Source organism: Mus caroli, chromosome 3 (assembly GCF_900094665.2).
Source record: "Mus caroli chromosome 3, CAROLI_EIJ_v1.1, whole genome shotgun sequence".
Classification (NCBI taxonomy): Eukaryota; Metazoa; Chordata; class Mammalia; order Rodentia; family Muridae; genus Mus; species Mus caroli.
The window spans coordinates 115,922,670-115,947,831 of NC_034572.1; the positions used below are offsets into that span (position 1 = coordinate 115,922,670).

Sequence of the window (25,162 nt, forward strand, 5' to 3'; positions counted from 1 at the left end):
TATGTATTTGTGTGTGTATGTGTCTTTGTGTGTGTAGTGTGTCTGTGTATGTGACTGCATGTATAGTGTACCTGTATGTAAAGTGTGTCTGTGTGTCTCTGTGTGTGGTGTAGTGTGGTATGTAGTGCCTCTGAGGCAGTGCTTGGCTATGATACACAAGCGTTCAGTGAACATGGCTGTCGTTTTGTCCCTACAAACTCTGGAGTTTTATGTGTAGGTCTTGGCAGTCATTCTCGTAGGGATGATGCTTTGTTTGAACAATGGACTGAGAAATTGGCTGGAAGAAAAGAAGATTCTTCCAGGGATTTAAAACTGGGGAGGGGAGGGCTAGGAATCACTGAGGCCATGTGCCGTATGCTTGTGAGCATCTTCTGTCAGCCCTTCTGAGCCTCCCGGGTACAATCCTTAGTGCAGTAACGTCACCTGCACGGAAGTCCTCAAGGAAGGGTGAGAGGCAGGGAGTCTAGCTTTCTACAGAGCCTAGCTTCCCTCAAGTTGGCTTGAAGAGATCATCAGGGTGGGGAGAGATAGCAGGAAGAGTGGCTTCAGTTACTCAGGGGAACTCCACAGATGTTTTCTGCTCCTTTCAACTATCTTGTGTATCTTCCTCCCAGAGAAGGTATTTTGCATGTGACCCAGTATGAGTGAAAAACGAACAAGCAGACTGACAAACAAGAAAATCAGCCAGAAACCGTGTCCCAGCTAGTCAGCTTGGGGTTTCAGATAGAAATTCCCCGCGGCTCAAACTGGCCAAGGATGTTTCTTCACGGCAAGGTTCAGTGTCTTCATCTGCAGAATAGAAGAGCGAGACTTCCTCTCTGGGGTGTTGTGGGACTGAGGATCCCCACATACAGCATAGCACAGGCCTCCCCTTCCTGCTGTACTGGAGAGGGCATTCTCCTTCCCCATCTACATTCTGTACCACACCAAAAGGCAGAGAACAGGGATTCCTCCTGTTAGATGCTGCTCTCTTTCAGAGCAAGGCTGTAATCTTCCTAGAGGTTGTGGGCAGGTTAGAACCTGTGGGCTGTCATCAACAGTGGATGCTGCTGAAGAGAAGCTATAAATAGGAAAGAACCCGAGGGGGAAAACTAGATAGTCCCTTCTCACCTGGTCTTCTGCCACAAAGTGGTGGCTTGGGGACAAACAACAGGGGCAGTCAGTGGTAGGCTAAGGATGGCTCTTCTTATCCAAGGTGTCTTCCACCCTCTTCAGAAAAGGGAGCCCCACTTGCTCTCTTAGCTGGGCACCCTCATCCAGTCAGCAGTACTCATAATTATTGGGCAATAATTATGCTTCCCACTCTATGCTTATTAATCACACCGTTCTTGAGCCGTCTCTCCTGAACCCTCTGATGCCTTTCCTATCTGCAAGGTCAGCTTTATAGTTGGCAAAGATGGCTCAACATCGTTTGTTTCCAAGACCACTTTTGAAGTGGCTGATGACCCATTCCAGGCGTTGGACATCTATAGAGCCCCACAGAATGTAGCTCAGTAGCTCAACAAAATCTTTCTAACAGCAGCCAATACTCCAGAACAGATAAAGGTCTACTTGGTCTCCCATAGGAAAACATTTACAAGAGTCCCCTCTCTTACCCAGAGACTGAGGGCAGCATCTCCTCAATTGTAGGAAGATTTGTGCAGCCCAGAGTCATGGAAGTGTTGCTATCCACCCTGGGCTGTTCATCTTTTCACCTAGAGGAGCTTTTTAGGTGGTTTGTAACTTGTCCTCTTGAAGACCTGTTGGGATGCCCCAGTGTTCCCAAGGTGGGTGGCTAAGCAGATTACTGCCCACCTCCCACCCAAGCTGTCCCCCCACCGATGATGACCTGGCTTCTGGGGCACAGGGTGGTCTGAAAACGTGACGTTTGTGTGATTCTATCTCTTCCCCTTTTGAAGCTCACAGTTCCTGTCAGAGTCTCTGGACCACCTGTTTAGACGTGAATGATTTGAAGCCAAGTTTCTGGTAGCTTTGCCAATAACCAGGAGGGCCACTCCCCCAAGGAACATAGCTGGAGCAGGGCTGATTCCTGGGTGGTCCTAAGGCTTCACTGTGAGAGGCCCAGGGAGGGGGTGGTTGGTGTCAGACCCCATCTTCCTAGGAGCAAGGAGGAGCCAGCTCTAGACACTGATAACAACCAGGACTGGGGGAGGATATAACAATGAAAAGAATTCCACAAACATTCAGTTCATGCTACGTTCACCCCTAGAACCCAGTCATTGAAGGTAGTTACAAAACACCTTTGAGGAGCACAACCTTAGGTAGATGGAGCCAGAGAAGGACTGGTGTGTGTGTGTGTGTGTGTGTGTGTGTGTGTGTGTGTGATGCCAGAGTGAGGGAGAGGGATAGAAGCAACAGTGGCTCCTAGGATGAGTGCTGAGTTAAGGGGACACTCTAACGTGTTTGAGTTTCAGCCTGTGGGCACAAGAAGCACTTGAAGAGCTTTACCAAGTAGAGGTGGAAACTGGGCCCGCACCTTAGAAACATCACCTGGGTGACTGCGTAAAAGATAGATTGAAGCTGGGCAGGGCAGGAGAAGAGATTAGCTGGGAAGCCACGGACAGCCTAGGTGAGAGGGGATGAATGCTTGTACTGAAAGAGATATAAGAGCAAGGGAAGAGGCCCTGTTTTTGAGGACTAATTGGGGATAAAAATACTCAGGCTTTTAGTGAACAATTTAAGGGAGGAAAATATGGTGTTGGTGGGGCTGGGGTTATATGTATGTAGAGGGGTGGTGTGTGTGTGTGTGTGTGTGTGTAGGTAATGGGGGTAGGGTGTATGCATGTAGGGTGGTGGTGGTGGTGGTTGTGGTGGTGCTGTGTGTGTGTCTGTGTTTGTACACAGAGATGGAGTGAAGGTAGGATTTAGAGAACTCAGGAGTTCCAGCTTGGAACTAGCTGGATGGAGAACCCATTCTGGCATAGGGAAGTACAACTAGTTTTGGGTGAGTTGGGTTTAAGATGTGCCAATTTTGAACTGTCTGTGCCATCATCGACATTTCCCAGACCTCTTGAATATTAAAAACTAAACCTCAGAAAGCAATTTTATTAACACTATGGACATGTCTGTGGTGACCAGAGACAGTGGGGCCGAGTTCAGGACCAGATATGCTCGCTCGCAATAGGGTTGGGGAAAAAGGACCCAGGAGGAAACCAAACTGGAAACTCTTGATTCTCCTGAGGAAACAGTGCCTCAAAGTCACAAGATGAAGAAGATTCACAAGGGAGGAAGTGAGCAGCAGTGCTCAGTGAAGCGGACACACCAGGTGGTCCAGTTCTGCACTGCAGAACTAACTCACCCAGGGCGATTCTGCAGGGCTGAAAGTCTCAGGGCCTTTATCAGGCAAAAGGAGACAGGAGAGAAAAGCAGTAAGCAGAGGGAGACAGTGACTAAAGCAAGACATCCAGGGTGCAGGAAGCCTGCCAGCATACATGGCTGAACTGAGCTAGCTAACTGAGGAGGAGAAATCATAGCCACAGAAGGGGTGGGGGAAGGCTGATAGGGCAAGGTAGGATGTAGGTAGATACATTGATGTACAACATCAGGAGTGAAGCCTGGTCCTCTAAGGTGGGAGGAGCATGTGGGAAGGATAACTGTGCTGTTGGGTCTACTGTGGGGGGAAAGAGGATGAAAAGTAGAGGGCCTACTGGACTCAACTTCTAGATGAAGTAGGGCTCAGCTGGGGTTGTAGATCTTGGATTTGTGGTAGACTAAGCTTGCAGGATTGTGAAGCCTCGCCAGTGATCTTCAAGTTCTGGAGAAGACGAAGGAATCCGAGGCTGTTGGAGAAATATAGCAGGAGGGTTTGGATGAGCTCACACTGGCAAAAGGACTAGCTCATATGCTCAACCATGAATTTCAATGCCCAGAAAAGGAATAAGGAAGCTCAGGATGGGAGAGATAGGCCATGAGGATGCCTGTGCATGGAGGAACAGCAAGCAGGGGTGAGGGAATGTGAATGGACGTGGGCAAAAGGAGGTGATTGCAGAGCCAGGTGATAACAAGGTCCAGGTGGGGCCATGTGTAAGGAACACAGACATAGGTTGCAGGATTTGGGAGTGAGTTTCCACTAAGGTTGGAGCTTTGGGAGATGTTGTTACAGGCTGGGAGGAGATGCCTTTTGAAGACTACAGCCACCTTCAGGTGGAAGAGTGGTAGCATTTAGATCAGACCAGTAGTCCACAAATGTGGGATCTTGTCAAATGCAGGGTCTGCAGTCGGATCTCTCAGTTTAGATATCTAGGAGAGGAGCCTAGGAATCTGCATATTCAAGCTCCCCATTGGCTTCCATGACCCAGTGAGTGTGAAACTATAGCTATGAGAAAGAGGAAAGCCTCCAAGTCAGGATAATTGGGCTGGGTATAAGAGTGGATGGAGAAGGGTGGAAGTGTAGGGAGAAGAGAGCAGGAGAGGTGTGGGTGGGTTAGAGAGGGCACCCATGCCCTCAGGATGGGAGCAAGGATAACAGAAGTAAGAAGCACTCTGGGGTCACGATTGGGCTATCACCAGGCTCCAATGATGAGGGAGACACTGTCAGTCCCTGGAGAGTTCTGCTGTGAAAGAATAGCAGGGAGCTCAATTGCATGGTATTCTCATGGGGCAGGCTGACTGTGTGCCCTTGAACAAGTAAGGGTTGAGTTATTTGTGGCTTGGGGTCCTTTGTTCTCTGAGGAGCTGTCTCATGTGTGAGTAGGGTAGTTAACACTTGGTCAAACTCCATTCACACTGTTTCTTTGAACACCTCCTTTTTCTGTGCCCTCATTCTCCTGGTTCCCATGAACAAATGGCCAGTACCCATGGCACCAGTCTTTAGTCTTGGCTTTTAGTGACTCATGAGAGATGAGGAATCAAGGAATCAAGGAATCTGGCAATAGATGGACACTTACGTGGAGTGGACAGTGATCAGGGTGGTGTGACGTACATGCACCAAGGAAACCCTGTCTTCTCCTCTACTCTCCATATACATCCCTTCCCTCAATCCCAGAGTTGAAACAACTTAGCACTGGGAGATAGACCTGAATTGGAGCATCTGTGTCTGATCTGCATTCTAACCAACACTGTTCAGACATACACGTTCTCAGAGCTTCCATTCTCTCATCCATAAGAGAGAGATAATAACACCCAGCTCAAGCTGTCTCAAGGGTTAAGGAGGCAAAGCATATGGGATGCCTGTAATCTGTGCTGAAGCAATGGACTGAGCCATGATCATGGAGCCAACATTATAGTGCACTCTGCACTGGGAGCCTGGAATAAATGGGGTCAATCAGAAAGAAAGTAGGTTAGGGTCCTGGAACTGCTGTTGAATTCTTTCCCCAGGGTTAGCACACTCACAGCATCAATGTCTCCAGAGGCACCTTACCTGTCCTGTGTTTTGATTTTGTAAGCAGTGTGGTAACAGCCTATTTTTGTACCGAGTGCTTCAAGGTCAGAGACCGCCTTGCACACAGGGGGACACGACTTAAGTTTTATGAGTCGGATACTCAGAGTGAAGAAACAGAAACTAGAAATTTAATCATCCGACCCACAATCCTCTGTGAGTCACTGCAGAATGTGTGGGGATTGTTCATTGCCTTCCTTCCATTGGTCACCGAGGAAGTAGGCTCTCACTCCCTCCGTGTTCATGAACCCGAGACATACAAGGTCACATGGAGATCACACAGGGGGTTAGCCTTCCCGGAAATGCTGACAACTGAGAAGTCTGCCTCCCACACCCACTGGGACAGTGGGTCTGTGAGGGGGCAGAGGCTTGGGTGGAGGTACTTTCTGTCTCCAAGTGCAGGAAGAAGGACTTTCCCTCCTGCGGCCTGAGGTGATGACTGGGACATTCCTTCACAGAACAGAACATGACCAAGCCCTGGCAGTGCCACTTAGCACAACTCACCTGGGACATTGCTGACATGCAGGTTCTTGGGCAGTGCCCCTGGGTGTGGCTGGGCCTTGGCATCTCTGACGAATGCCTGGGGGGATGGAGGTTGACTGCTAGGGAGCTGCTTCGTTGTGCTTGGGGGAACAACAGGCCAGAGAGTCACCTCTGTGAGCCATCTATGTGCTATGCGGCGTCTACCACAGAGGAGGCTTGGGTGAGGTTCTGACCATTAGATTCAAGGCTCTCCCACCTCACCCTACCCAACCCCACTCCTGTCTAAACCCCCTTTAAAAAGTTCTGTTTACAAATATTACCGAGTCCTTCGCAAGCATCGTGCACTTTGCAAATGAATGATCTCTCTGCCCAGTTCATTTCAGTTTTAGTGCTGGGGTTGGACCTCAGCACTGTGTAAGAGGAACACGTTGTCACTGAGTTAGATCCTCATGCTGCTAGACTCTTTGAAGAATCACTTTGCCATTCCACATGCTACTCAGGGCTTTTAAACAGAACTCTGCTCCCTCTGAAGAGCAAGGACTCCCACAGAGCGACAGTGAAGTACAGAGTCAGGCAGTGCAGTTTGGGGACCTCTGATCCCAGCTATGTTGGGACTGGTCACTTGGCCTTTTTTGTGCCTGTATTTTCCCAACTTTGAAACAGGCTTCATTAACTCCTCCTTCACACCTCACTGGATACCTGCAAAGACCGATGAGGTGGTCCGTGCTAAGGTCTGAGTTCACTGATGGTAAACACAGCTGTCATTCGCACATCTTCCCACAGGACCTTCGACGCTCTTCTCCTCGTTGCACACATGTAGAGTGTGACATGTAGAGTGTGACATGTAGAGTGTGACATGTAGAGTGTGACATTCTAAGAATGACACTCTGTGCATCCGACTCTGTAATCCTTTGGAAACGTTAGTACTGTCCAAATGGCCACCACCTAAGAGGAGTGTCCCACACAAACTCGAGTGTACATGTATGCTCACCCACGCACACTTGTGATGAGAAGGGAAGGGTTCCTATGAGGAAGAGACCAGAGAGGAAAAGATCTAATTGGTGACCTTACCCAGGCTTCCCACCTGCTGCCTCAGTTGTACTGGCACTGGCACCTTGGCACTTACAACAAAGCACCCCAGGCTAAAAATCATTATTCTTTGGGAAATTCATGCACTCATACAATGAAGACTTATTTTTAAAAAAATGAATTAGGAGACACAACAGTGTCTCCACCCCAATGCCATTCCGCTCACTTGGCTTTTTTTTTTTTTTTTAACATTTATGTTAACTTTTCATTGTGGCATCTTCAAAGCTTATTCAAAAAAGATCGCCGGGCAGTGGTGGCACACGCCTTTAGTCCTAGCACTTGGGAGGCAGAGGCAGGCAGATTTCTGAGTTCGAGGTCAGCCTGGTCTACAAAGTGAGTTCCTGGATAGCCAGGGCTACACAGAGAAACCCTGTCTCGAAAAATAAAAAAAAAAAAAGAAAAGAAAAAGAAAAAAGATCACAATAAACTTTTTATCCCGGGAGGATTTTGTTTTATTTATGTGAGTGGGTGTTTTGATTGCATGTCGGTCTGTGCCACACTTGGATGCCTGGTGCCTGCAGAGGCCAGAAGAGAACACATTATTTCCTGGGACTAGAGTTCTGGATGGTTGTGAGCCACTATGTGGGTACTGGGAACTGAACTCGGGTCCTCTGAAAGGGCAGTGAATGAATGCTCTCAAGGGTGACACTCATCTTTCCAGGTCCCTAGAATGACCTTAAAACTCATCAAGTGTCATTTTACTGCCTTAACTAGACTGGTTTTAGATTAAACTATGGGATGGGATCATTTGCCATTCCTGCTTTCTAGGTCATATCCCTCTTTCCCAGAGCAGTATCTGTGAATTCACTTCTTTAAGTATTTCAAACACTGTGTGTTGGGGGCAAGGCTGGGTACATAACAGCCTGGGAACCTCAGGGGCCCACATACGCTTACACTTGTTCCTTCATAGGACACCACAGAGATGTTCATAGGGATGGCCGTTAGGGTATTATGAGTGAATGACAGAGGTGAAGGATGCTCTTTGTGCCCTGGGATTGAATCTTGTGGTGCTTACATTGAATCTTATGTGCTTTATTGGAGAAAAGGGCTGAAGACTCTGGGACTCCCAGACCCCAGCGAGGTGTTAATTCTGCATCTCCTTTTTACTTGGTCACATCCATTGTTTTCCCAACCCCGTTTCTACTCATGCTTGAAGCACCAGATGTCAGGCTATCCATCAAAAAAAAAAAAAAGTCAATGAAATTAATGTGTCAAAGAGGTAATAAATAGTTCAATTCAAATGGAGAAAACAGACTGTCGAATGCTCACTAACTAGCATTGAAGATGTCATAAGAGTGTCACAAAGGATGTGACGATTGTCACCATGTTATCGATGGGGAAACTGAGGAGAAGTAAGGAAGTCACTAAGAATTCCATAGCTGCAGATCCTAGGATTCAAAACCAGATGTGTCCAGTTTTGAAAGCAGTGTTATTGTTTACTTAATCATCCTGAGACCTTACAACCTAGTCATTTAAGGGCACAAAGTCTGAGCCTCATAGCTTCCGTTCAAAGTTCAGTGTCTTTGCCTTCTGCTGTGATACCTGGGAAGAAAAATGTCCCTGGCTCAGAGGAGGGGACAACACTACTTCTGCCTCACCAGGACAGGTGGTGCAGGCTAGATACTCAGGAGACTGAGGCAGGGGGATCACAAATTCAAGGTCTGCTCCAGGTACAGAGCTAGTTCATGGCCAGCAAAATAACTTGGATGGATCCTCCATCATAAAAATGGGGAGAGGGCTCTGTCTCTAAGAGGTAAAGCACTTGGGCAGCAACTCAGGGGATATTTTCATAATCCAATGAGTTAATTTATTCAAGGCTCTTAGAACAGTATCTGTGCAAGGTACATTATGTGCATTATATTTAATTATGAGAGCAACTGGTATTCATTGTGGGGAGGAATCAAACAGCCTAGAAAATTTTGAAGGAACTAGGAAAGTCCCTTTCACCCTCTCAGTGACTTGGCTTTCTCAGACTCTCTGATGGGAAGACTTCTCAGGCTATCTGAATATCTAGATGCACTTTGCATACTCCCACCCAAGTGCACACCCATATAGAAATTTGATTTTTAGATATTAAAAAGGCATTTAGAAAAATAAGATGGAGTCTTGCTATATTCTTGAGGTACACTTTAAAACTGGGTTCAAGTTAGCATCCTGCCTCTGCCTGTCAAGTAGATGGAATTACAGATATGTATTAGATAGCCCCCTGGATAGCCCTGGACAGCCCTGGATAGCCCTGGATAGCCCCTGGTCTGAGAAGGCAATGCCTTTCTGTCTTCTTTGCTTTTCACTTCGTGCTTCGTGACTGACTCTCCTCACTGCACTCCCGTCGGCTGCAGTCCGAGCCAGTGTGCGGATGAACGGTAATTTCATCATTGCAGACACTCTGCCAATGAAGCTGCTGTCAATCACTGCAAATTCAAACCCTAGTGTGCTCAGGTAAGGGGACACTTCAACTTCGCTCTTGAGTGCCTACCTCTACACAGATCAGGGGTGTTGCTGTCAGCCTGACTGTATTAGTCTGCTGGCTGCGGTTCCCCCAGCTACCCATATCCCTTCTGCCTCAGGACTAAGCAGCTCATCTCATTCCCATACACCCTGTCTTCCCACGGGGTAACTCAGGGTTTAAACTGAGCCCTTCCCCGTCAGATGCTCAAGTGCGGCACAGAGTCTCCCTACATTTGTTCCTCTGATTTTCCATAGTTATGTGGATATATACATCCATATTATATGCATATCTGAAATTCCATCCTCTCCTTCTTTGTCATGAGCATCACTGGTCTCTTGATGTAGCCCTGAGTCCTACATTACAGGGATCCTCTGCTGGAACCCTTTTCCTTCTCGCTGTGGATCTACACTGCTTCTAGACAGGAAGTCCTGGTAACTGTTTCCACCTTCCTACGTCCCAGGCTAGAAATGCCTACCGATGGAATATGAACAATGAATTTGCTTCTTAAGTAATGTTTCAAATAAAAATGCTTACTAGAAGAGAAAAAAATTAAAAAGGGAGGGCTATATAAAAGAAAAAGTTTAAGGCATTTGGAATTCCATAATTACCCAGAGACATTTTTATTTTATTTCCCTTCTAAATATTGATTAGTTAAGAAGCAAATTAATAAAAAGACCAAGACAGTAAAAGATAACCCTGTGTGGGGGTGAGTGTTCATAACCCCAGCCCTCAGGAGGCTAAAGCAGGAAGATCATGTGTTCAGGTTAGCCTGGGCTATTTAGCAAGATTATATCTCAAAACAAACAGCAATGAGAGAGAGGGAGAGGGGAGAGGGGGAGGGGAGAGAGAGAGGGGGGAGAGGGAAAGAGGGGGAGAGGGAAAGAGAGGGAGAGGGAAAGAGACGGGGGGGGGGGTAGGGGGAGAGGAGGGGGAGAGGGAGGGGGAGAGGGAGAGGGGAGAGCAGGATGCAGACTTTGGTGATGAGGACAAGTCCTGAAGCGACCGGGTCAAATACGGACAAGCAGGTTTAAATGGACCTTTAATAGAAAATAAGCCTGTGTTGCTAGGCACATTTTTTTCACCCTCTCACTATTCAGCAAGTGCTGAGCAGGGCCCATTAAACCATAGCCCTCATGCCATGAATTCTCCAGCCAATGTGGCAACGAGTAAACAGCTGTTCTGCCAGCCTCTTGGACGCAGACTGCCTGCCTGCCCGCCTGCCTGCCCAGCTTACTAGCCGGGATTGCCACGACACCAAACCCATGGCAGGAACCTCGAGGGGAATGTTCAGGAAAACACTGCAAGCCTTCCTGCCATGGTCTGCCTCAGGAGCTGATATGCCTGGACCACTGATTTATTGTACATTAACTTCAAGGGCTTCTCTGGCTCTCGTTCTTTCTGCAGCTGCGCACGCTCAGGTTTTTTTCTGGTTGGGTCTCATCGTCACAGCTGCGTGCCACTCTTGTTCCTTTTGTTTCTTGGTTGGGACTCTGCAGAGCTGAAACTTCAGGCACCCTTCTAGCTTAATGTGCAGTTTGCCCCGTGCCTGCTGCAGCTGCCAGTCAACACATGATGTCAGTGGGACAGGACTCAACACATTCCTTTGTGAATCCACAAAGTTGTGGATCGACTCCTGGCTGAGTACTCCCTGACCCAGCTTCCTGCTCAGCCCTGAAGTGATTAGGAGGGCTGTCCTTTCATACATTGGCTGGACCAAGTTAGCGAAGGGCTTCCCTGTCTAAAACTGCAAGTAAAGGCTAGCACACAGCCTGAAGAAAGATGAATCTTAAGACTGTTTATGGCACAACCAACACAGCATTCCATTTATTTAGCCTGCAGGGAGCTTCAGTACAGGGAATAAGGATAAAAGGCCAAAGGACCTGGAGGTCTGGAGTTCATTTATTCATTTAGCAAGTACTGGGTAATAATTCTATGCCAGGCCCCTTACTAAGAACAAAACAAAGGCCAATCCAAACAAGGCATACATTCTATAGAGCAATAAATATTAAACAGCAATAACTAAGACAAATGTATGATTAGCAACAGCAGCAAATACAAGAGGAACAGGGGACCTTGTGCATGTGTGACCCAGGGAAAGAGCAAAGGAAGGCTTTCTGCAGAGCAGGGCATCTGAGCTGAGACCTATTTATTTAATCTGCTTTCACATCGGCAACAAGGGGGCAATGACACCACCCCCTTGGACCCACAGAAATGCAGGGAGAATGATCAGGGAACAAACTTTTGAAAACCACCCAGTGTTCCTAAAACTCAGCACATGTCTCCATGGCCAGAGGCAGCTGTTCCCCGGCGTCTGCATCTGTCATCAGGCTAGATGACAAGACAAAGTCAAGGAGACTTTGATCATTTTCCTTTCCCCTGCCAGGAGCTGGGGTTGGGCAGATGAGGGGTTAGGCTCTTTTGGCTGTGTACCTCCCACGTGGGCTTCAGCAACTCATTTGAGTGCTAAACCTAACCTTTCTGCAATCCCAAACGGATCGGGAACAGGACCAGATCAGGGTCCAAGGCTTCCGAAGCTCTCCGAACAGCATTTGGGTGTTGTCGCCCCTAAGCCCATCGTAGCTGTGACCATGACAGATTACCGATGCCTGCCAGTTTATCTCTTGGTAATAACTTTGTCCCCTCACTCTTCTTTCCACTGCCACCAGCCAAGTGGAAGCCCTTATCATGTAACAGTAAGCCCAGTGCCTCCCTGATCAGCATCCACCCCTTGGCTGCATAGTCTAAGTGCTGCTGATATGGGCTCCTGAAAGCACTGTGTTCTGCTTGCATCCCATTGGTAAAAGGTTCTCAGAGAAAACATTTACAGCTCATCCCATGAAAGCGAAACTTCTCAGTATGGAAAGAGACCCTAGAAAACTGATAGGAAAAGACCCCACAGGTGGAATTTTTAATGGAAATGTAAGGATCTGGAGAGCTGTTGGCTTGGCACCTAAAAGCTCCTGTTGCTCTTGCAGAGGACCTGGGTTCAATTCCCGGCACCCTCTTCAGGGCTTTTAACTCCAGTTCCAGGGCATCTAACACCCTCTCTCTGACCTCCTTGAGCACCAGGATGCACATGGTGCACAGACAAACACTCAATACACGTAAAATAACTCTTTTTTTTTTAAAAAAGGGAAATATAAACTCAAACAGAAAAACAAGATTAGAAAACACGAAAATATAAGCAGCCTCATTTCTTGTAAGAGAAATGCAAATTAGAAATTACTTCAATTCATATTTTACTTGATAAGTTGATGAAAATCCCAGAGTTAAATAACATCTGATCAGGCTGGCATTTTCTGTCATTTATAAATTGACATAATTCCTATGGAAAACAAATTGCCATTACTTATGACAATTAAAAAACAAAACAAAACATATACTCTTTGAATCAGTAATTTCTAATTGTGGAAATTTATTTCGTGGATAAACTTGCATATTTTATCCATTGCAGTATTCTTTGTTCCAGGTGAGACTTGGAAACAAGAGAAATGCTCAGGAAATCCAGTGCTTTCTTCCGATCTATCAGAGCACCAGACATAAACACGATGCACATACAGACATGCAGGCAAAGGTTTCATATACATAATATATGTAAACCTTTAAGATTTAAGAAAGAAATGCATCTGGGTGCGTTAAGGATGTGCTCACTGGGAGATTTCTTGTCTGGCAGGCACAAACCCCTGCATCCAATCCCCAATCTTGTGTAAACCAGGCACGGTGGTGCACACCTGTAACCCCAGCACCAACTGGGAGGCAGGATCTCACATAGTAAACTCCAAGCCAGCCTGGACTACATGAGTCCCTGTCTTTAGAAAAAAGAATCTGTAGTTAGGAAGTAGGAGGGACCAGTGGAAAGTAAAGGGTTAAAGGGGGAGGTGAATGTGATTATTATATTCACATATGAAAATATAATAAAGTTCATTATTTTATATAATATATGCTAATAGAGTAAATGAGAATGTGTCATTCTCTTAGGAATACAACTTAAGTATATACATAACATTTACATTATACTAGGTATATAAGCTATAGAAGATTTGGAGCACACAGTGATATATGTAAATAGCATACCATTTTCTATAAGGGACTTGAGCATCTATGGATTTGGTGTTTGTGGATTTTCTTAGAGTGTTTCCTCACTTGGGTAGTGAGGAACAATTGTGTGTGTTTGTGTGTGTGTGTGTGTGTGTGTGGTATATAAGACAGAGACAGAGAGACTGAGAGACACAGAGACAGGGAGAGACAGAAAGACGCATAGTTTTAATTGTGGCTTAGGTGAATACTAACTAACCAAAAAATGATATTACTCTTTCATTCCGTTAAACTGCACTCTTACTAATTTCTGTTACCATGTAGTAATCCACACATATTCACACTAGATGAATGGGAAACTTCTAATCAATAAAACATTCTTATAGTTTGAAGGGAAAAGAAAACTTGACAAAGAAAGATAAAAGGCCTCTGTAAAGTCTTACGAAATGGTATTCACATCTTTGAGGCCAGTCAGTTGACACTTAGCCAGACAGTTGCCATGTGATCCTACAGTCAGCTCCAGTTTGTTTGTCAGAAAACAGTAAACAAAATAAAAGGTCTCTGCTCCAGCAGGAGCTTGGAGCTCAGCAGAGCTGAGCAGGGTTCCTGCAGTCAGCTGATAGTGCATTGTGACTGCTGTAGTGCGGTCTTGGGAGAGCTTACTGTCGTGACTCTGCTGTTACACGTGGCTGTTTACGAGCTTGCACCCACAGACAAGACCAGAGCTTTTGAATATTGTGCGATAACTTCTTCTGCCGGCTCAGACTCAGAATCCACTGGAACAAACTTAATGTTCTGGAACCAGGTCACTTTTTAAAGGCGACTTCAAAACAAAACTAAACCAGTGACTCTTTCACCAGTGACATCGGTGAAGGGTTAAGCGGGGTCATTGTGAAGGTAATATGCACACAAGCACAGGTCAGGGCTCTGCTTTTAAAGTCTGTAGTTGTATTTATTCGGTTAGCGTTCTCTGGGCTCCAAGGGTCAGGGTGTTCCTTTCTTAGTTCAGATCCAGGACATTTTCTTCCCCTGCCTCTTTCTCTGCTCTTCCCAGAATGCCCAAGATGCAAATATAATGGTTCATTGATGGTGTTGCATCAACTGATAGACTTTCTTTTTTCTTTCTTTCTTTCTTTCTTTCTTTCTTTCTTTCTTTCTTTCTTTCTTTCTTTCTTTTCAAAAAACACAAAGTTCCTCAAATTTACTGATTTTTTTTTTTAATACTTTGTTGTTAAAGCCGTCTGTGGATGTTTTTACTTTGGCCATTCTGTAGCTGCAGTCTTTTGATTCGTTTAAAGATATATCCTGTTTGCTTTCCTTGGCCCATCCAGTTGCCTGTGGTGGCTAATTTTGTCAGTTTGAACACTCTAGAGCAGTGGCAGGTTCTCCCGCTTTAATACAGTGGCTGTGGTGACCCCCCCCCCCAGCCATAAAATTGTTTTTGTTGCTACTTCATAACTGTAATGTTGCTGCTGTTATGAATCATGATGTAAATACCTGGTATTTATTTACATCATATCTGTATATATAGGGTATCTGATATGTGACCTCTGTGAAAGAGTCCTTAGGCCCCCTCACCGCCACCCCTCAAGGGGGTTGTAACCCACTTACCTGCCGGGGGCATGGTGGCGCATGCCTTTAAACCCAGCACTCTGGAGGCAGAGGCAGGATGATTTCTGAGTTCAAGGNCAGCCTGGTCTACAAAGTGAGNTCCAGGACAGCNAGGGCTACACAGAGAAACCCTATCTTGAAAAACCAAAAAAAAAAAAAAAAAAAAAAAAAAGCCACTGACCTAGAGTCACCTAGGAAGAGGGAACCTATCGCCTCCATCAGATTGGCCTGTGAGCATGTGAGAGAGGTATTTTCTTGGTTAATGTTTGATGTGGGAAGGCTCGACCCACTGTGGGTGGTGCCAGCCCTGGGCAGGTGGGCCCAGATTGCATAAAGAAGCTGAGGAAACCTTGAAGAGCAAGTCAGTGAGCTCTGTTCCTTCACTGGCTCTGCTTGAGTTCCTGCCTTGGCTTCGCCCAATGATGCATTGTAACTTGTAAGCCAAACAAACACTTTCTGAAGTTGCTCTCGGTCATAGCGTTCATCTCAGCAACAGAGAAGCAAAGCAGGACACTGTGTAAATAAAAATACCTGGGCTGTTCCCTGTGGAACCTTCTGTCTTAACCATCTGATCCGAAGGTGTTCCTTATATAGTTTCTATACATTTCCTTTATCGGCTGCATGAATTGCTTATAGGAGCTCTTAATGTCAATTATGTTAACAAGCGGGTTTCCTTTGGCGTTAGTGCTTCGTGTATTTAATTAAGGAATCTTTATAGCACTTTTTTGTTTTTGTTTTTCGTTTTATTGTTTGTTGCTTGGTTTTGCTTTTGGTTTTTGTTTGATAATTTCTTTAGTGTTACCGTTTTACCTTTTATATGTAGATCTGAAGTCCTCAGGATTTGATTTGGGGTGTGGTGTGGGGTGGGCATCATGATTCTATGACCTGGTATCATGTACTGAACTGTGTACTGTTCTCCCACCGTACCACAGCAATCTTTGGCATAAACCAAGCCACCAGATAGTGCAGAGGTGACTTTATAACTAGGTTTTGATAAACAGTTAGCATATGTAGGTTCAGGAAGCCATCTAGTTCTGCGTGCACGTGTGAGAGTGATAAGTTTTGCGGGTTCCCGGCTCCTTCGCAGTGGTTACCTTGGTCTTTGTCCCATGAAAGCCTTTTAAATTGAAAGCCAGCCAGGTGTCTGCAGAGCGGGCGGGTCTGCTGCGTAATTAAATAACGCCGGGAAGGAGGAGGAGTGGATTAGGCGAGGCTGTCCGGTTGAGTGAGGTTCAGTAAGGAAGAGGTTGAGCTACTCTTGAAGTGTAGCTTCTCGGGGGGAGATAAGGGGGAGTCAAAACTCTCAAATCCGGGCGGAGGAAAGCCAGACGAGGTCACCGAATGTAAATGTCGTGGGGGTTCGGCTCAGCCCGGCGAATCGGCTGGGCGGGGTGGGGCCGCGAAGCCGCAAATCACCAGTTGAGGGCCAGAGAGCGCGCCGCCGGCTCAGAGCTGAGCCTGCAGCCGCCGGGCCAGGCAGCAGCCGGAGCGGGACAGCCGCGCACACCCGCCAGCCGCACCGGCCTCTTGGCGGACGCCCGCGGACCATGAGCCGCCCGAGCTCCGGGAGCAGCTGCGGTGAGGTGAGAGCAGCCCGGCGCTGAACCGCAACCCCGGACCCCGAACGCGGCGCGGGGAGGTGAGTGTGCCCCGTGCGTTCCTGTTCAATCTCCTGAGCTCCCTCGGCCGGACTGAGACAGGACTGAGAAGTTCTTTAGAGAAAAGTTAAGCATGGGGAAGAGAGCAGCCCCCGTCTGTTTGTACCCCCGAACCCCCGCAAACTAGACGTGGGAGTGGGGGTGGCCAAAGTGTGTGTGTGTGGGGGGGGGAGGATGAGACTTGTGCCCTCGGGGGTCCTCGGATCCCGGGACTCTGGGGAGTGGAGCGTGGTGATGTGCCTCGAGCATCCCCATCTACTCTTGGGCTCCGGAGAGGAATCTTCCCGGGTTCTGGTTTCTGGACCCCTCCGAACCCTCCTACTAGTCCAGTTCGGTTTTGCCCAAGGCCGCTCTAAGCTGGGTAGACGAGCTGGCCCAGACGCCTCTGCTGGAAGCCCGAGGCTTTCCTCCACTAATCTCTTGGGAAGTTTGCAAAGAAAGTGAAGGAGCCTGCCCAGTAACTGTTGACAACATCTCCCTCCCCTCGCCTTCCCTTTGTTGAGAAAGAATGAATAGTTGGTTGTGTGCTTCCCCCTGAGTCGGAGAGGGGAAAGCAAAAGGAGGGAGGGACGGGTCGCAGCCCATCTTCCTTTACTCGCTTAGCCTGTGGCCACTTAAAAACTTTAATCAGGTGTAGACTCTCTTTGGAGGGCAGGTGGCAAAGGCAGCGAGCCGGTGCTGTGGGGCAGCCCGTCGCAGGACTAAGGTTTAACGGTTGTTTAAGGCAAGGTGAAAGGGGGAGTAGCCCGAGTCTAGTTTTTCTGTTTTGTTTTTCCCTACAGCAGTTAGGGATGGAAAGTAGAGCCCGGAGTTCAGAGAGTCTTTTAAACCTTGACTCTTATCTCCCAAGGTTCCACAGACCTCTCTATGGCAAGTACGTTGGCCCAGGGAAGGTAGTTTGGAAGCTGATTATCTAATTCTTTGTCGTCCCCCGCTTCCCCTGGTGGAGGCGAGATCCTGAAGGGGGCTCCGTCACTCTTCGGGAGGCCCACTGGCTAAGCCGTTTGCCCACCCTCGAGTGTGCCAGGAAGCCTCCCCAGTACCAGGACAGCCAGGGCTATACAGAGAAACCCTGTCTCGAAAAACCAAAAAAAAAAAAAAAAAAAAAAAAAAGAAAACAGTTTACCACGCCAAACACCAACTCACTCACAAGTGCTGTTAAAAAACCTGACATTTCCAAGATGAGTAACCAAAGATCTCAGTTCCTATTGATAAAGAACTGCTTTGTCAGATGGGTCCTAATCCTAAGAACCTTACCCCATCAATCCTTCACTGTATTGCTTGAAATACAATCCATGGAAGAATTATTCATACTTCAATCGGTTGGCTAGACTTCATAAGGTTACTTCAAAAGGATACCCTCGGTTCCTAAAGCCAAGCACAAGTTCTAAGTGGATCAGCCAATTTTATCTGTGGAATAGTTCCCTCTGCCCCTCACTGTCTGATTTTGCAAAGAAGATGAGAGAAGTATAGATTTGAATTGCAAATTCTCTCTCATGGCCTAGGTGAGGGCAGCTGGGGTAGTTTGAAATATACAAGTTCTTAAGGCCCTTCCTTCAGATTACCATGTGTGAATGTAACTTAAAAATATCCCTTTTCAGTAAACAGAGACGACTGGGAAGCAAGTGGGGCAGTCTATCTCCACCTCCTCTTGCAAGGTCGTCAGGTTTTGTAGTATTGTTTTGGTCATCAACAAGTGAGTTAGTTGGACAGAGGTCATAAACTTTTCAAATGCTCAGCCGCTAACTAGGAAGGCAGGTGGGCGGCAAGGCTGCTGGAGTTTGTCATGAGGTTCACTCACACACTCAGAGTTCCAGACTCTCAAACTTTCCTATCACTGGATCGTCTGACCTTTGTATGTATTTCAGGATCTGACAGTAGAGGCGGATGGTCAAAGTCTTCACTGGTGTTTGTTTGAAAGTATGGTTCACTTGGAGTCTATGCCCTTTAGTGTCTTTGTCCTCTGGGCTTGGTGTGTTTATATCTGTTGTAGGTTGAAACATCACCCTCCTCAGCCTCCCTAGCTTCCAAAGGTTCTTTTTTTTTTTAATGTGAACTCCCACTTCAGTAGGGACACAGTAAACAATCTAGGCAACCTTGGCTCCTGCACGGTTGGAGGAGATACTATTGCTTGCTGTGCAAGCAAGTCATGAACTTCATGCCTATAATCACATTTAATTTCCACAACAACCCATGAAGACAGGATCGTTGACACCTTTCACGAATGACCCACTGACTCTCAGAGTGTGCTGTGACGTGTCCCAGACCTCATAGCTACTACGCCAGAGGCAGGGTAGAGCTTGGAAGCAGTAAATACTGGCTCCAGGACCCTGATTCTGAGTCATACTCTTTTTTTTTTTTTCTTTTTCCCGAAGACCAAATGGTACACAGAAGTGTGTAGGGGCAAGCGGCCTTGGCATAGAAGCATCTGCAAGAGAAGACTAAAGCTCTGGGCAGTCACTCTAGCCACTCATTCCCAGGCTGGTTGCACTGGAATCTTTCCCCTGGCTGGAGCTGCCTTCAGATCTTCCCATGCCTGATCCCTTATCTTTTTCCCCCTTAGATCTTGTGTCCTTGTAAGCGAAAGACCAGCGTATCATCAAAAAGTTATCTTTTTCTCCAGCCAGCATCTTTATTTATCATGTCACTCTGTTTTGTTCTGTTTTGGATTCTTTGGGGTACTTACAACTTGGGTGTTGCCTGGTTTATTGTCTTGTTTATGTGGTTTTGTTGGACTCCGTATGCCTCAGTTTTAGGCTTCCTGAGAGCAGAGCCCTATGATAGCTTCGTTTTTAGTGCTCTGTAAGCCTTCACAGAAAGTATGTCAAGTGAACGAACATGAGTCCTCTGAACTGGGGAAATGAAATTGGACTACCAGCATTAAACACTGAATAAAAAGAGTATTTTTTAAAAAATAATTATTTTTAAAAATTTTTATGTGCATAATGGTGTTTGGCCTGCATATATGTCTGTATGAAGGTGTCAGATCTCCTGGAACTGGAGTTGCAGACAGTCATGAGCTGCCATGTAGGTGTTGGGATTTGAATCCAGGTCTTCTGGAAGAGTGACTAGTGCTCTTAATTACTGAGCCATCCCTCCATTCCCCAACATTTACTCTTACTGTAAGCTTCCTCTATAAAAGAGTTAACCTTGTAAGGTCTAGATCACCTCATATTGTTTGTTTTTGTTTTGAAGACCTAGTACAGTGTCCACCATATTTGAGGCCTTGCCCCATTTGATTCTGATACCCAGGTAGACAATTTAAGTGAAAGATGCTTGCTACCCAAGAGAATCCCCCAATGCTGTCTTCTCAATCCTGGGTCAAGACTGGGCAGTGCCATAGAGCTTTAAAAATGCTGATGCGGTGTCTTCCCCACAGAGATTCTGATTTTAGCATCTGGGCTGTGGTTGAGCCTCACAGTAAATAATCCGTATAGAATTTTTACACACAACCAGGCTGAGCCATGGGTTTCTGTGTGTTCAGAACTTCTTCTCTACTTTGGTCCTGACAGGCTTGAGGCAGCCGTGGTGAAAGGTAGGGATGCAGTTCATGTTCTGTTGGTGGTTCCTGGTAGTGTGGGCGATACTTTCATATCCACTATCATAGGCGGTACTACTAAGTGTTCTGACCTATGCCCTCCGTGTTGGTGACTCCTTCTAGAACCACGTCTCACATAACGGACTCTAACCTCTGTCTTCACTGACCTGCCCCCTGGTACCTCACACACAGTTCTAGTTGGTGAGCTTATCTTCCTCCTGCATGGATCCCTTCTGAAACCTCTTGTGCATAGTAGCATCATGCTGTCTTCCCGTGGCCATGGCTTCCTTCCTTCCTTTCAACTATGGACCTTGAGCCGCTAATGACTCTACACTCTGTCCTGTCCTTTTTTTTCCAGCCACTTCCTGAGTTCGAAGTTCTTCATTGTTCTTCATGGTTTACTGCCATCTGTCCCAGTGATGCCCCTGGCTTCCTTTTCCAGAATTACCACAGCCACCATCAATATACAGACTGGATCCCTCTCATATAGTAGACCTTCCCTGGCACTCACCAGACAAGTCCAGACACTTTGACAGAGCCTTTAAGACTCCTTGTCCTAAGTTGTAGGTCTTTCAGGAAACATTTCTCAACTTCTCAAGCCACTAGCCATGGCCTGAAATGTGCTCAGAGCGTGGGGATACTTCCATACCATCATGGCTCTGGTGTTACAGTGTCCTCTTAGAGGGCTTTTCCTGACACATTCAATATGTATTTGTCTCTTGCCTTCTCCCCAATCTCTAGGAGTATTTCTGTCAAAAGTAACTGTTGTTCCTTCCAACATAGGGGTTGGTTGCTGCTTATGAGTTCTAGGTTTGAGCTCTCTACATCTTATAGACAGTGGTACTTAAATGTTTGTCAAATTAAAAATGGGGAAAAGAAGACTTTAACAGACTTTGTTTTCAGAGAATAAGTTGAGACTCCGGGTACGCGAGAGGGCATTTTAGAGTCTTAATGAGCGCAATCTCAAACTCAACTCCAGCTCAGACTTGGATGTGCAGAGAAGATGTTGTCACTTTTGCTCCCCGTGGCTCTTAGAAATAGACTTGATCAACAGTGTGGCCTTTACACATGAAGATGTCTTGCATGGTACCGATAGCATATGCTGTCTCACTCCCTACTAGTTTGAGATGGCACAGACCTGTCAATGAAGAAGGAGGACGATGATTGCTTGACCAGAGGCAGTTCACAGCTGTGTGGATGGCTGGTGGATGGGAGTAGGGTTGGGGACTGCTAGTTGGTCAGGTAGAGGGCTAGGAATTTTTTTCCTAAATAACAATGATTTTAAATAACAATGATTAACATTGAAAGTAAGTGCTGACAGAGTGCCAGGAACTGGCCAGGACGGGGAGGGCCCCTCCCAGGACTCACCACCCTGTTTTTCTATATCCCTTGTGCGCCAAGCTTTCTATGTTGTCTCACGTACGGCAGACAAGCTTCTGAATTATCAAGGCTGGCAAAGAACAGAGGACAGGGTTAGGACTTTATTCCTAAGTATATTCTACCCAGTTCTCAGAACTCACACATGTCTCTCTGATGCGTGTAGTAGTAGATTTGTGTGGCTTCGCATACAAAGTGTGTTTTCCTTGTCAACTCTTTGTCCCACCACCACCTCCGAGAGCTCACAGGGTGGGTGGTTAAGCCAAGTCCACAATGCCTATGTAGAGCCAGCTCTGCAAGGGTGCTATCCCTTCAAGCTCCTTTCCCCTGACCAGGCTGGTGAGTTAAGAAATGGACACTGTGAGTTTGAGAACAGGCTGTGGACTTCAGCTGTCCCATGGTGATGTGCAAACCCTAGTTGGATGTCGAAGGCAATGTAGGGCATCTTCTGGGACTTCAGGTATCCAGAGAATTGTTACTTTTTTTTTTTTTTAACTAGGGCTCCTGTTTGATGTGTATGTTGGCCTTGATAGGTCATATATAATTTGACTTGGGTCAAATTCTAGTTTAGTTTGAAGCCTAAGTATTGTTTGGGGCAAATGACTGCCAGCCACCCCTGGGAACCACAGGCCACAGTTGTTGGCTGCTGCTGCTACTGCTACCTCCCTGGCCATTGCCCTCTTTTCCTGTGTCCCTCCCTTACTCTTTCCCTCTAACCTTTTTCTTCTTCCCTGACTTTACATGTACCTGTGGGCATTGCTTACCCCTGCTGCTGGCTGGCAGGCTCCAGTCTCCTCTTGGAAATAGTCTATAGGGTGGTACCACCTGATGGCTTCCTGGTGGAACTGAGCCTGCTGATGCATGGAAGAGAGGGTCACCCCTGACCCTTGACCCCCTGACCCTTGGTTAATTAGAGTACAGCGATTTATTTATAAGCCTCAAGCCTTTGCCAGAAAGGCTGCCCTATCATTGTGTCTAGCACAATTTTGGTCTGGCACTGCAGAAATTCCGGCAGCTAAAGAATTCCAATCATCTCTGAGCGTTTCATCATTTGCTGGGTGGTGGATCGCTGTAGCAATCATCCGACAATTTACAGTATTTTTCCTGGTGTTTATTACCTTCGATAACAGTCTTTTCCCTTTAATTTTGTCCTCCCCTTCCATAATGCTAAAGTGGCTCCCATGCCTCTAACAACCTGGGATTGTGTTCACCTGTTTGGATTTGCTACCCATCCAGCTGAATTTTTCTACAGAATCCTCAAGGAGAGAGAGAGAGAGACTCTCCACTCATACGAGGTTCCACTAATAATGCCTTTAGACAGTATTTATCTTTTGACATCTCCGGACTGTTTCCAGTTTCTTGTATCTGTCTTACCTTTGTCCTTCTGTCTCTTTTCCCTCCTCAGAGTTAAGAATCATGGCTGCCGGAAAGTTTGCAAGCCTCCCCAGAAACATGCCTGTGAATCACCAGTTCCCCTTGGCCTCATCCATGGACCTCCTGAGCAGCAAGTCCCCTCTTGCTGATCGTCGCACAGATGCCTATCAAGACGTGTCTATACATGGCACTCTTCCACGGAAGAAAAAGGGCCCTCCTTCCATCCGGTCCTGTGACAATGCTGGCCACTCCAAATCCCCACGACAGAGCTCACCTCTGACCCAGGACATCATCCAGGAAAACCCACTGCAAGACCGGAAAGGGGAAAACTTCATCTTCAGGTAACTCCTGTCACGTCCTGCGAGAAAAGTCATCTTCCTCAAGGGCTTTATGTTAAATGTATGCGAAGCTATATGAGTCCCACCTTTCCTTCCTGTCTTCCTTCTGTCCATCCTTCCTTCTGGTGTATGTAAAGCCCCAGGTCCTCTACCCTAGAAGGAAGGATGGACCAAAAGACCCTGGGCTTTATAGACGTGAGGCCAGTGCTTGGCCACTGAGCTGCATCCGTAGCCCTAGAGAATAGCGTGGCCTCTGTAAAGCCATCCCTGCACCTTAGCAGCCACCAGCTGATCCAGCCAGTCCTATTTTACCTTTATTTCTCCCTCTCTTCTGCCTTCAGTATTAGTGAAGAGAGCCACAAGTCTCATTTTCTAATAAACTCATTTTATCTAAACATATTTCCGCATGTGCCTTTTAAGGATAAGGATTCTGGTTTAAGCTGTATGCAGCCACAGCATAAGTATGTTCTTTTAAACATTTCTTATCTAATACTTGAGATTTTAAAAATCCAGCTTGCTGCAATAAGACCCTTCAAAGAAAACACATTAAAGAGACAATTCTAGGACTGACTTCTGAACTATGTCCGCTTAATTCTGTAGCAGTACCAAGGCATATTATATAAGTTAGGACCCATATTTCCTTTAGTTGTCAATATGCCATGATAAAATTTTTGTGTGTGGCTGCATTACCAAGTCAGCTTCATGGCATTGCTGGGGACAACTGATTTTCCCCTGCTGAAGGCCAGGACTCTGGGTAAGCCGGCATCACAGCTGCAAACGGTTGCTGGGTTCATCATGGCTGGTCTGCCATTGGCTTCTGCTCATTAGGGCCTGTAGATCGGCACCCCGTGATGGTATCAGGTGAAGAACAGGGTGGTTTCTGCCCTTCTCTTTCTTGTTATCTCACTTTATAGCCAACAAAGCTACTCTGCTCCTGGCTCCCTGTTTTGGTTCTATCTATGCATTGAACACCTACGTTCATTAAAGTATATTGATTTTTTAAATAGGCCCCAGGGTTTCACTAGGAAAATTCTCCCCAGTCCTTTTGAGTACTTAAAGAGTTGGTCCAGCATTGAAGATACTCAGATCAGCCAAAGTATTACAGCAATCTGCTTTTGTCCTTTTACATCGGAAGCAACTCCTTTTCTGAACTGCATTTCCGTGAGAGGTCAGATACAAGGAATTAAGTAAGACAACTGAATACTAGACGCTGTAGAAGAAACAGGTGGACGGGCTGGTTCCTACGAGCATGGGCGGTTATTGCTTTGTATTTGTAACGGTCTTTAAAGAGGTGTTTGGATCTAAGATGACGACTTAATGAGTGTGGGCTCTCCTAAAGGCAAAGAGCTGGGGCGAGAGCAGGTTTGGTGTGTTTGCACACCCCAAAGAAAGCTGGAGTGGCCTATAACTGGACTAGGTTGAGAAGTGAATAGTAGGTTAATCAGGGGAGGGGGAGTTAGGCAGAAGTATTTCTAATGTCAAATCTCAGATGCTTCTCCTGGGGGCTGGAAAGCCGTGGAGCACCTCTGGGAAATCCAGAGGTGTAGCTTCCTAGCATAAAGAGCCTTCAGGCAGCCTGCTGCTGAAGTGAACAGATATAGATTTGGGGGAGGGGAGATGCTTTTTGTTACTATGGCATCATTGGTATCCAGTAGGCAAGGGTGACAAAGATGACTGCCAGAAGCAAGCACCAATCAGTGTCAGGCGGCAAGATGCAGATAAACCGGCTGTTACGATTGGCTTACCGGGTAGCACATTTTCTTAGCTAATCTCTTCCTGAGCTAGGTATCTAGCGGGTACCAGACACAGACAGTGCGCAGAGCCACACCTTAA

At 46.7% G+C, this 25,162-nt stretch overlaps 1 protein-coding gene across 1 annotated transcript in view; it reads left to right on the plus strand.

Annotated features, from left to right (window-relative positions):
• The first annotated feature begins 16,258 nt into the window (after nucleotides 1-16,258).
• The window catches only part of Bcar3 (BCAR3 adaptor protein, NSP family member), a 111,198-nt gene continuing 102,294 nt past the window's right edge, over nucleotides 16,259-25,162 (plus strand). The window contains exons 1-2 of the mRNA XM_021157545.2: nucleotides 16,259-16,683; nucleotides 23,023-23,332. Of these exons, the coding sequence (XP_021013204.1) occupies nucleotides 23,034-23,332 (299 nt within the window). The 5' untranslated portion in view covers nucleotides 16,259-16,683; nucleotides 23,023-23,033. The remainder of the gene's footprint in view (nucleotides 16,684-23,022; nucleotides 23,333-25,162) is intronic.